Below are 12512 nucleotides of genomic sequence, written 5' to 3' on the forward strand. Positions count from 1 at the left end.
AGCAAGTAGCTCACCTCAGTTTGCAAGTGTTTTAATCTTACAAAAAGGTCAGAAAATAAAAGATAAAGGATGTTTAAAAGATAGAGGTCAGTTAACAGCAAATCATTTTCAAAAACATATTTACAAAATACACCATAGGATCAGTGCCAGTAACACACATACATACACAACAGGCAACTGCATAATCATTTCAAACAGGTTGTGCCCTGCAGTAAGAAACTGGATTGATACCTAAAAATACGTTATAAAAAGGCAAAAATGTTTGCAGAAATTGAAAAGGACGGAAGTGAGAATGAAAGACAAACAGTTACAATGAACTCAATGAATGAATAAAAAGCAGCGGTTGGTTTGTTAAACACCTCTGTTACTGTAGCTCACTTGCATCTATAGTCACAGACAAGATAAATTAGGGTTATCCTTTATAATTTAACTGCATTTTTAATCATCAATGGATATCAAGACATTAAAATATTACGGCTATAGTTTAATATGGCAATTGATGAAATATTGAAAACCATGTGATCAAACTGCTTTGTTCTCATGAAAACATCTCAAATTCATCTACTGGCCATTACTTATCATTTACTGTATTTAGAACAGTAACGTATCACATAAATCCTTTGACATAATCATGTAAATTATTATTATTATTATTAAGAACTGTACTGAACTATTTTGCCACCTTTGAAAACACACAAACGCACACACATGCATGAACACACATCCTTGTACTTCCATCGAGGTGAAGACCTCCATAGACATAACGTCTCCCTAGCCCCTTATCCTAACAATAACCATCACAACTAAAGGCAGGCGTCTAACCCTTGCTCCTATCTGTACCAAAACTCAATCCTAAACTCAGCCCTAAAATTGCATCTTAGCCCTCAAACAGGCCTTCAAAGTTATGGGCTCAGCCATAGGACCCCACTTTGGTAGAAAAACAGGCCTTTGGGCCATACTTTGATGTAAGAACAGAACATGAGAGCAGTGAAATGTGCTTTGCTGTCATAAAACCCAACCCAGAGGATGAAGTGTCAACGAGCACCCAGAACACACAGTGTGGTGTCTTACTACTCTTACTAAACACCTACTAACATCTATGTTTCTGCTAAATAATAAATGTTTACTAAATGTCTACTGTAGCTTTTCGTATTTCACAGTATATCAGTTATTGGTATAATCGACATTAACCATGTCATTGCCTAAAGAAACAAATACTTGTGTCGCTGTTGCATCTCATATACATTTGAAGAAAAGAAACCTGTCAGATTCTCAAATCAAAAAAACAAAATGTACAGTATGACCACACCTCCTTCAGTTTCAGGTAATACTACAAATGGTCACAAGCCAAAAGCATAGAAAAATATTTAGTACCATTCATACACTAGCCAGATAAAAAAATATGGGAGCATTATAATAGCGTGTTATGGAGGCCCAGAGTGTCAAGTAATTATTTCAAACCCCTTGTGTAAAATCCAGGCATTAAACAACTACATCTGTAATACAATTTATTTAATAGTGTTGCTTAGAGTAATTTTAGACAACAGATGCGTTGCCACTGCCCTCCCATCAGCCTTTACTATGGTCCTACCAACAGAATCTAACTTGCTAAATTTGTTAATCTGATAATGTCACAGTTTCTTTAATTTATCAACCTAATTACAGTGAATTACACATTGATTCTACAGAATATGCTTCTAAGGCAGTTGCATCAGAACGATTATTTTTACTGATTTTGTTTCTTAAGATGTTGCAGGACACGTGCTTTAATTCCCTATAATATATTGAGCAGTTCTACATGTATGACTTGTGACTCATAACACTTCTAATTATCTCTAAACACAGTATATTGGTCTGTTGTTACACGTCAAATATTATGTGTCAGCTATTTCTATTTTTTAATGACATACTGCAGCGTTACTACAACAACTAATAATATTGTTGCCAGTCATTGGTATAGTCAGTTTTAGAGTTTGAAGTGATGCCTTTTTTCCCGCTCTATTAATTCAACAAAACTGTGTGACAGGTCCAGGGTAAACCCCACCTCTCCTCCCAATGATAACTGGGACAAACTCAGGCATGCCCCTCACCAGTATGAGGACAAGTAGTTTTGATAAATTATGATGAATGGTTGGATAACACAAAATCAAATTGAACAAAATTATAGGTAATAGAAAATCTCAGGAAGCTAAAAATATTTGGAAGTTGCAATAAAAATACCCTTGAAAGGTACATTCTTTGTACTTTGTTGTAGTGTCCTGTCGCAAACCCAGATTTATAAAGTGTGTCTTTAAATAATAATAATAATAAAAACAAAAAAACACAACTATCTGAGCTACCGATATATGTACTTGGCCCTGAGCTTCAAGAGGGCAGAGGGTGCTGTGGCTCTAAACTAAAAAAAGCTATAAGCTAAAATATGAAAGCGATAATCACTGGGCTCATTAGAATGAAGTGGGGGTAGGAGGTAGTAGTGCTATGTGGTAAATTATGAGAAACAGCTTCTATTCCTTTCACCATGTTCACTTCATGCTTAGGTGGGCACCTTCCTACACGAGACTTCTTTCTAGTGAACACAGAAGTATTATATTCATGGGGAAGCACTTTCATTAGAGAACCTAATGACTTCCGTTGATGATATGATTGTGCAGCAGCTCATGCTCATCATTGTGCAAGGGGCTCAGGTCATCATCCCACAGCCGAGCGTTCTTTCTGATTTCCTCTAGGGAGTAGTCTTGTATTAAGTTCCCATTCTCAAAAACAGGCACAAGCAGGTCCTGATGGATGCAGAGCACACAGACAGATAAAGTATTAAATTAGGGAGGAGAAACTTCAAATTAAATAATACAGTATGAAACAGTAAGGGCAAACTCAACAAACAAATCCTACTTTCATTCAAAGTGTTCCCAAATGTCATCATCATTGTACTGTAATAAAGTATTTTAGTACAAGCTAACATCAGTGACATGGTCGCATATAAAAAATGAATTGAACAAAGATTTAAAGTCAGATGTCAAAATTAAAGTAACCTCTTCTGGTTTGCCTGCTCCTCTTTCTATTGTCTCCAAGAAGCCATTAGAGTTTCTTCTCAGTGACAACCGACCCCTCTTCGACCCCTTCGATGGGTCTGTCACAGGCTGCTTGTACACATCCATCTGGAAATGGCACAGGATGATAAGACTACTAAGTAAAACGATATGACCCACAACCGGTCTATTATTGATATGGTAGTTATTTGTTACAAATTTTATGTTTTCAATACACAAATATTTTTTTTAACCATGAAATCATTTGAGGGTCATAAACATGAACAGATGGAAATGGATGGTATACAGTAATTCCCATTTTTAAATACTGCATTGCAGGATTGTGTCTTTGCACAATAATACTAAGGCCAGTCGGTTGATCTATCTGTTTAGAAAGTTAAGAAAATACCCATAACAACACACTTTTCGAAAATGTATTACAAATATAAAAAAAGAAATCTGAAAACCAACATACATACTATTTAATGTCAATGTAGGACAATTCAGAGTTTCCCATTCATGCATGATGCTGCCCTCACTGATCTGCATGACATGGAATGGTATTAGCAAGGTCATGAGCAATGAGCTGCGAGTAGGCCTGGTGTCGACGGGCTTCTCTGCACAAAAACCTCTAAAAGCTCTGTTAGGTCAACTTTTGGACTGAGATGGACCTACTGATGGTACAGTATGTAAAGTCACTTAATAATCGCAACCATGAGGTATAATGGCTAAGTTAATGTTATAACATGTACTGTATACCATCAACTCTATTGAAAAATATTTTCCAAATCTACTACTGGCATCAAACATGTCAGTAAACTAAGCTTCTGCCAACCAGGCCAGCTGTGGCATCTAGATCAACTTCCACGCACCCCTTTGCCATTAGTCTCCACATAGCTGCACTTGAAAGCACAGCTGAGTGTATCCCTGTTGAGTTTCTGAAGCAAAGCGCTGCCACATCCGAAGAAAACGTTCTCAGCACTCCAGCCTTCGTCACTCAGCTTCTGGAGAATCTTTCGCAAACAGAGTGACACTATAAGCCAGAGGTTTGGACTTTCACTTTGTGTTGAAGAGAATTAAACTAAGAACATAACCTTTAGTGCACGTGTGCAACAGAGTTACAGATGGAAGTGCAAGAAAAACACTGATTCAAAAACACAGAGCGTTTCAGAGCACTAATTAGCTAAACCTCTTACACAGGCAGGTAAATGCTTATTATCAGGCAAATTTAATGAAAGGTCACCAAAGTGGAACAACATAAATAACTAAAAAAACAAATTAAAGAATAAATGTACTGGCATCATTTTCCTTACCTCGTCCACTGACTGGAGATCTATGCCATCTCCCTGAATAATTCGAAGGTATGAAGGCAGCACCTTGTACCCAACGCTGTTTAGAGAGCAACCAAAACACTCCTCCAAAATCCTAATGACCTACAAAACAAATGTGGCATTCAAACATTTTCAAAGTTCTTATTTAGATGTGGAGGTATTAGCTCTATATACTAACTGTGAGACTGGTTAGGATTGGCTAGAATGTGAAAATGAACTCTGCAGCAATGTCTGGGCTTATGACACTTAAAGTTTGGAGAAGATGAAATTTCTGTATTTCGTTGTTGTGCCGAAATGGTGAGAAATATTTATAACTGCATTGAATGTTCAAGGGTTCAAGAAAAAATGTATGAAGGAGAATTTCTTTACAGTATGTTTGATCAGTGAACATGAGAGTAATAGAGGTTTATCTCGTTTTAAAGACGTGCACTTTTAGCTCAGCTCCATTAGAAGACCTGGTTCTTCTGGCTCCCAGGAGCCTTTCTGAGGAGCCACTAGGCGCCTGTGATAATTATGAAAGGTGTGTAGCAGGTTTTTGTAAAAGCAGTTTTCATAAAAGCCTTATTTTAATGGAACCTTTAAATTTGACCTCGCCAGTTCCTCTCTTTTGCTCTGTGTATTTGGCCTGTACGCGTACTGTCTCTGTGACCTGTTAAGTCCTGTTTTTTTTACCTCGATAAGGGTCTCGGCAGGATCCCCAGAGTCCGGACGGATGACTAGGCAGGAGTCCTGGCTGCGCTCCATCACTCGCTCCTTGAGTTTGTCTCCCCAGATGTGTTTGCAGGCATTAAAGATGTCGTAGCTGTCACTGACCACTGAGACAGGTCCGGTGGTGAACTGGTCTAGGAGTCGCTCAAATGCCTCCTTCTCCTTGCTCTTCCCCCAAGAAATGATGGTACTGGAAGGCAGAAGAAATGGTTTCATGATGTTGGCCAGCTTAATACTAGCTCTTATTTCCATGGGGTTTAATAAATCCTCAACTGGAGGTGAACTCACTAAAACTGAGGTTTTGGTTCTTGTGACTCACACATTTGTAGATTTTCATCTTCCAACATGTGTATTTGTGTATGTGCATGGTTGTAGGGATTGTTCTAAACAGTCTAATCCCTGCTATTTTCCTGTGTTGTATTGTACTGTACCTGTGCTCTGCCGCAGGTATGGAGAAGCCAGCCATGGGGCAGCCATAATATCGCTGGGCCATCAGAAGTCCAGCTACTGTGTCTGTACTACAGAAGTTGACCAGGTGAGCTGCTCCACCTAATGCTGCAGACTGGAAACAGAGGGTGAATCATCCATTACTTTGTAGTTTCAAATAGTGTCTTTAATTTAAGGTCAAAGCCATTAGCAACATACAAGATACATAGGATCTCAGTTTAGCCACGATTGTAATAAGAATGACTCATTAAGGAAGAAAAGTGGATGCATGTAAATTTACCACATAGGCAAATACTAATTGTTCACAATGTTAGCATCTCTTTATTAACCATCAGGACCAGGCCGAACAATAATGGCATGCTGTCAGAGGGGAGAGGAACTCCAGCTCAGTTACAATAAACCGATAACTGAATCTGAAATTCAATTTTGATCTTGCTTTTGCAAATATGTTCCCAGAAATTTTGTTACATATGACAGAAAATACATATTGTACATGGCTGTCTATCTCTGTGTTGAACTACCACTACTACTACTAATACTACACAAGAATTTACCTAAAATACTGTTCATGGTGCAAGATACACAGAAAAGTCAAGGCAAAAACCTATGGTTTGCCTGTAATATACTCTAGACCATATAAAGGTTTCTCACAAAATAAATGAAAAACAGAAAAACAAGAAAGGGATTGACCTCCTGAGAGGAGACTCCTCTGTAGCCAAAATCATGCAGTTTCAGGTCCAGGCCTTCCAGGCTCCCCGAGGTGGCCTTAAGGTGCTTAGCCAGGATTTTCTTAAACTCCCTGGATATGGTGGCTACAGTGATGGGATACCACATCTGGACCAGCATAGTCTACAGTCAAGAAGAATACAGTGGACACTCAATTACAAAATAGAACAAAATTTGCAATGCAAATACAGGCACTGTAGCACAAATGTAATTTCCATTTTGCTCATCAGTTCTGTATTGTGTAACAGATTAATGCTGTGAGTGTCACATGGAGCAGCACAGGCTAGTGACTTCTCACTAGAGAACAACTTTGACCTAAAAGCTTATTCTTCGTAGTGAGAATAGCCAATTCCAGTTGGTTAGAATCAAATCTTTAGGGTTACCCATCTATGCAGCTAGAGGAGAGAGTGCAACTTACCAATATATTAACCAAATAAAATTAAATTATGCTACTGTAAATGGCTTCGAGAGCCAAACCCTTGACAAGTAGAAAATGGTAAAAGCTTTGGCTTCACTTGGGAAATGACAGCTGAATATCAACAAATTTAGCTGCACATCAAATCAGAACAAACATTAATGAACCACAGAATAGACTTAAAGCACTCTCGGATTTAAAGTGAGGTTGTCTGGATATTGAGCCATGGGATGAAGACTTCTTTCTTCTTACTGCCCTTGATCTTGTTGGTACAGCTAAATATTAATCTTGCTGCTTTTTCATGTCCCTAAAAAGATCAGGGCAACAGGAGGGCACAGGTAATGATCCAGTGATGGTGGAAGGAGGGATTACAGTATGTCAGACTTCCTTTGTCTAGCAAATGACTTATTGTGTTGAGTGAGTGAGATTGTAGAGACCAACCTAGAGGATACATTTTGTGGGGTCACGCAAACTTTTCCTAGAATAATTAATCAACTTAGTTAGTAGTGAAAACTTTCAGTCTATGAAAAAAGAAGTCCAGATGCCATAACTCAACTTCCAGATGACGTAAAACCTGCTAAGTTCATAGTGTGTCAGGTTTCCTAAGCCTGTGTATCATCAGCACCTTGCAGGCATAGTAGTAGAGCCAGTAACAGTTAACATGACACACACCTCTCTGGGGCAGCAATGGTGAAGCTGACCACAGAGACAGCTGACGCCTGTCACATTATCATTTAGGAAGCATTAGGCAAAGTAGAAAAAGCCTAATGGTAGAAGAATGTGATGGTAGCAGAGTATTTATTTTAGATTTTCTTTGTAATGTTGCCACTCCTCCACAGGGTGTTACTGCTGCAGCTTAGCAGCCACACAGCTGATTCGATTGTCCATTCAAATTTTGAAAAATTAATAGAATTTGGTTATTCAAATATTCACAAATAAATGCATTACTTCAATTACATTTTGTAATATTTTGGTATCAGAGGAAGGAACTTATAAGAACCATAAATGGTAAGCAGAATCTCAAAATTCGAGTAACATCTAACCCTTAACAAAATAGATATAAAGAGAAACAAAGAACAATGATGAGGAATCCATATAAATCACAAACCAGAAAACTAAACATCTGTTTCCAAGGTAACACATCCTTTGTTACTAGTCATCTCACCTGTCATTATCCTAACTTGCTGTTAAGTTGTGAGTATAAAGTTGGGCCAAATGCCACTTGCTGAGGAGAATGTGTTTGAGCAGTGAGCAAATGCTAATAATATATATAATAAGAACAGAATTTATAATAATAAAAACAAGATGTATATGTGATGCCATGTGTATGACCTTTATGTATGTGGAGTAACACATTCAAGTCTCAACCAGTGTTCCATGATGCTCTAACTTAGTATTATATACTGGTTAACTTGACATTTATGATCTTACCTCAATGTAGTTAGTGAGCCAGTAGAAGTTGGGATCTGTATTTTCCACAGTGAAGAGCACGTTACCTCTTGGTATTATTCTTCCCTCAGGGACAGCTTTGATCCGAATAGGAAGGCGGCCATCATGTTTCTGATGAAGAAAACAAGCACATTACCTTTAATTAAGTTACAGTACGTCATGATGAACTGTGCCTCTAGTTGTGAATCTGTGTACAGACAGAGAGTTCACACCTCACCTCAAGGACTTTCCTCCAGCCTTCTTCATCAAACACAGCCTGCTTGAAATGCATTTGGTAGAATAACTTGGCTTCCTGAATCTTCTCTTCTGTAACCACTGGACCTGTACGTAACAGTTGCAGTGTCAGTTATGTGCAGATGTTTACAGGTCAGACTCAGCAAACTATCCAATGTGCACTGGGGAAAAGGGATTATTGACTGGATGATTTGGTATTTCAGTAATATGGAACAAAAGTATAAAAATCTAAAAAGAAATTGGGAGAACTATTGCACATGACTATTTGTTTTTATTCATTTAGTTATGTTTACACAGAATAATTCTGCTGCATTAGGTTAATTAAAAGCCAGTCGAATTTCCCCAAACATACATTAGAAAGCACATTATTGATGATTTAGTGCGTACATACCAGTAAGGTACTTCTTCAGCAAATACTGCAAACCAAAGAATACCACTTCGTTGAACTGGGAACCTTTCTTGCGTCTGCATTCGAAGTATGAGTATATTTTGCTGACATTGGGAGGATATTGTTTGTAGTGTGTGATCTGTAAGATTGAAGTTCATCATAATTAGGTAGCTGGCAAAAATCCCACCACAGATTAACAGTCTCATTTCAGCATGCTATAATCCAATGCAACTGCCAGCAGAATCACCACTAATCTTGTTACACCAGACAGATTCGAGTTGTGAAATAAAACTTTGTTAGCACACTAATAATTAAATGAGGGCTGTATGCTCAACGTGATGCTTGTGTACAGTAAATATGTCTAACAAAGAACGGTGACAGATTTATTACAAGTCTCCCTTTGTGCTCCATCACCACTAACTAGATAAACGACAACAGCCACACAATTAGAGCTTTAAATGACATTCATTCTGCATTACTCTGACTCCAACTGGATGTCTATACTGTCCTCCAATTTAAAAGTGTGTAGTTTTACACACCTTTTTATTAAAATAGTCATAGTTATTTCAGGTTCAAGAGGGGTTAATGTTTTTATAGCATTCATCTATAATGTCTGTGTGTATTACGTCTGCTAAATTAGTTATTTAATCATTTTTACCTTAATGTATCGATGTCATCTAAGCTTTTTAAATGTTTTTGCCATTCAGCTAATGCTGAGTTGCAGCCAGGTGACAAGCAAAGCAGATTGTGCTTTAAACACTTACACTTGTGATGTAGTTTTAAATCTAGTACAGAGGTTAATCAGTCTCTTTGTTAGAGGAAACATACTGTTCTACTCTGAGTTCATCATAGATTACTGAGTGAGGGGAAAAAGCTTTAGTCGATTAAACTATGTGGTAATGAATAATATATTTTACATAAGTCGTTTGTGAAATAGAGGTTTTTTCTCTGTAAAGACAGACAAAAAAATCACAACCTATAGAAAATATCATAACTATTAACTATAACTATTTTTGCAGCATCTCATGATGGTGGAGATGCGTCAAATGCTAAAAATAAAAGGGAAGCAAAGAGCAGGCATGAACAAACTCACACAATTATGCTTTTATCATGGTGATGACCGTCTAAAGTTAAGTAATACCAGCTGCTAATGACCATCATCATCGTTTCAATCCATTTATGCAAGTGTGGGCATGGAATGCAATGCACAGAAAAAATTAATTAATCAGTACAGTAAAGGTGGAGCATCTGAGACGTAAGGAATGTGTCTGGTGGATGTCTGGTGATATGTCACAGTGTAGAACAAAATAAAACTGCAACTTAGGTGTGAGTTGTGGTTATTAATGAATGCTGTATGATGCCCTTGAGTGGATAATAAGATACTTGACCTGCTGAAGGCACGAGTCAGGGATAACTATAGTCATTGGAAATAACCCGCTGCTGACCATGAATATCTAAATGGGGTAATTTACAGATGTGGCATGTAATGCCACAGGGGCAAAAACATTCATTGGTGGTACAGAGACAGACAAGCAGAAACACACACTGTATACCCAGCTGCCCTAAAGGGATTTCACAGGAGATCATAACAGTCAGTTACTTTTATGTGATGGTGATGACAAATAAATTAGAAGAAACCTCTTGACTGTGCTGCTACTTTCGACTTGATTTCAAGGGGTCATTGGAGACAACAAAAGGCTGGTTGGTCTTCATCCAGATCTTTGCCATTTGGCTGGAGCAGAAACGACTGAATGGCATCTAAAAGTGACAGCTGACATTTGCTGCTGTTTACAACAGCACAACTGACCCACACAGTGGACTGGCTCATAGCTAGATTAGTACCAAATTGACGGAAATGAAACTGAAAGCTGGGCAGCTAATAAGGCTTTGGGCAGTGTAATACACACACTGTCACTGAAGAGAAAGCAAGTATTATGCTCGGGTGTCTGTACCATTTCTAGTTTAGACCCCAGCTTCAGGTCCTTATCAATATGCTAGATGTGGGTATGGATGCTGCTCCAGCTGATTATGTTTCACTTGACTATAAAATTCCAGTAAACTGCTACTTATGGAATTGTGACAGTCGAAAATCGAAACCAACACAGATCTGTTAAAAGTCCAATCGTGTCACACCAGGTTTTATGCACTTATTTTAATTATCGCTACATGTCGACGGCTGTTTGTTTACCCACGAGCCCGTACACTCCGTCCTTGGTGTAACGAGCCATGAGTACATTATTACGCCATGTACACAACACGGCCAACACTATCGCCTTATTGTTGCTGCTAGCTTGCCTTCATTTTCACACACTGTACTTTAACCTCACTACAACGCTGAAGCGCCGTCAGCTGAACCACAGCACAGCGGCTAACGTAACTGAGTTAACGTACAAGCATACATATATCGATCACGAATATAGACACATATAGATATGTTTATTAAGGCAAAATTGGCGATTTTTATTTTTAGAAAAGTGAGAACAAAACCACGTCACAAAAACGAGTCCACTCACCTTGTACGAATCTGTCGCTAGCAAGAAATTAAAATCGTGCGCTGCCATTGTTGTTGTGAATGAATGAGCGTTAACGTAGCTGAAATGTCACTTCGCTCTCCGACTTTCCGTCGCTGCCGCTTGAACTCAACAACAACAGCGAGGCAGAATGAAGACTGGCCGAAGTTGGACTGGGGAGCAGAGAGTGCAGCACAAGCTGCAGATAAATGAAGCCTTTGACGTGGATCTACAGTTTTAACCCCTGTGCGCCTTCAGGGTTTTAGCTGTGTATTCCGGAGCACCAGTCCAGCAAAGTAACGAAGGCAGTACTGGCAGTAGGTACATGGGTTGTAAAGGGGCGGGGTCTACTACGCATGGCCTCGCGCACGTCCTCGCCCCGCCTTCCTGACCTTTAATGTTGCGTTCAATACACAAATTGTTGTTTAAAAGTGTTTAGAACTACACGTTTAGGACAGTACATGTAATATACCTATATATATTGTTGTGTATTTGTTTAAATATTAAAATATTGACAACTGTAAGAAGAAAAAAGCCTTTATTGAATTCAACGGTAGCTTGAAACGGTAAGTTTCGGTAAAATGTCTTTAAATTTACAATGGGACTCCATGAACACAAAGCTTGATTCAGACCGCCACTCATTTACTAAATGTAGACGTCACTCCCCAACAATTAATTATCTGTTAACACGTTTGTGAGTAACGTACTTACCACAGATGCACCATTGAAGACGTTTCTATATGTAATGCAACGTAATTACGGTAATTAATTACAGGTCAAAAGTGAACAAACAAATCTCTCAGCGAAATTACAAATTTGGTAGTGTTTTGCATTTGTAAAACACAGGGCAATTAAATTAAACAATCACCTGTGCTACTACTTATGTAACTATGGCGAGTTACACAAAAACGGTATAATTTTACATTTGTTGTGCTTTGTAGATTTTGCTTGTTTATTTGTTTGTTTTTGTTGCATATTTGCAGAGGACAACTAATAAAATATAATGAAATATTCCTGACTGAATAATCTGATAGTATAAAGGTGGGCAAATGTTTACTTCCTGTGTTGTATTCGTATTTTTTTTAACAAATTACTAACATCTTTCGCAATTTTGTCAATGCAATCGTAATGCATTTTTTAACCACTTACTGAATTTGAAGCAGAAATTTAAGTACCTGACATTTTGTGCACTTTAAATTTGTGTTAATGTATCACATTAGACTGATTTACAGATAAGTCAAATAAATATGTTTGCCCATAAATATTGAATTATCTGCA

The 12512-nt window shown here is 38.1% G+C and overlaps 1 protein-coding gene across 2 annotated transcripts; it reads right to left on the reverse strand.

The window, feature by feature from the left end:
• Positions 1 to 15: 15 nt before the first annotated feature.
• On the reverse strand, positions 16 to 11565 carry nampt2 (nicotinamide phosphoribosyltransferase 2). 2 transcript variants are annotated; one of them, XM_029150817.3, is made up of 11 exons: positions 11238 to 11563; positions 8728 to 8863; positions 8320 to 8423; positions 8085 to 8213; positions 6203 to 6361; positions 5497 to 5627; positions 5030 to 5255; positions 4340 to 4459; positions 3899 to 4039; positions 3030 to 3155; positions 16 to 2777 (listed from the first exon to the last, which is right to left on the reverse strand). In XM_029150817.3, exons 1-11 carry the CDS (start codon positions 11283 to 11285, stop codon positions 2619 to 2621), a joined length of 1479 nt encoding a protein of 492 aa, XP_029006650.1. In that variant the 5' UTR covers positions 11286 to 11563; the 3' UTR covers positions 16 to 2618. The 2 variants fall into 2 exon arrangements, with proteins under 2 accessions (XP_029006650.1, XP_029006651.1); XM_029150818.3 differs by lacking the exon at positions 3899 to 4039 and having other exon boundaries at positions 11238 to 11565.
• Between the last annotated feature and the right edge of the window lie 947 nt (positions 11566 to 12512).

The sequence above is a fragment of the Betta splendens genome, chromosome 5 (genome assembly GCF_900634795.4).
Source record: "Betta splendens chromosome 5, fBetSpl5.4, whole genome shotgun sequence".
NCBI lineage: Eukaryota > Metazoa > Chordata > Actinopteri > Anabantiformes > Osphronemidae > Betta > Betta splendens.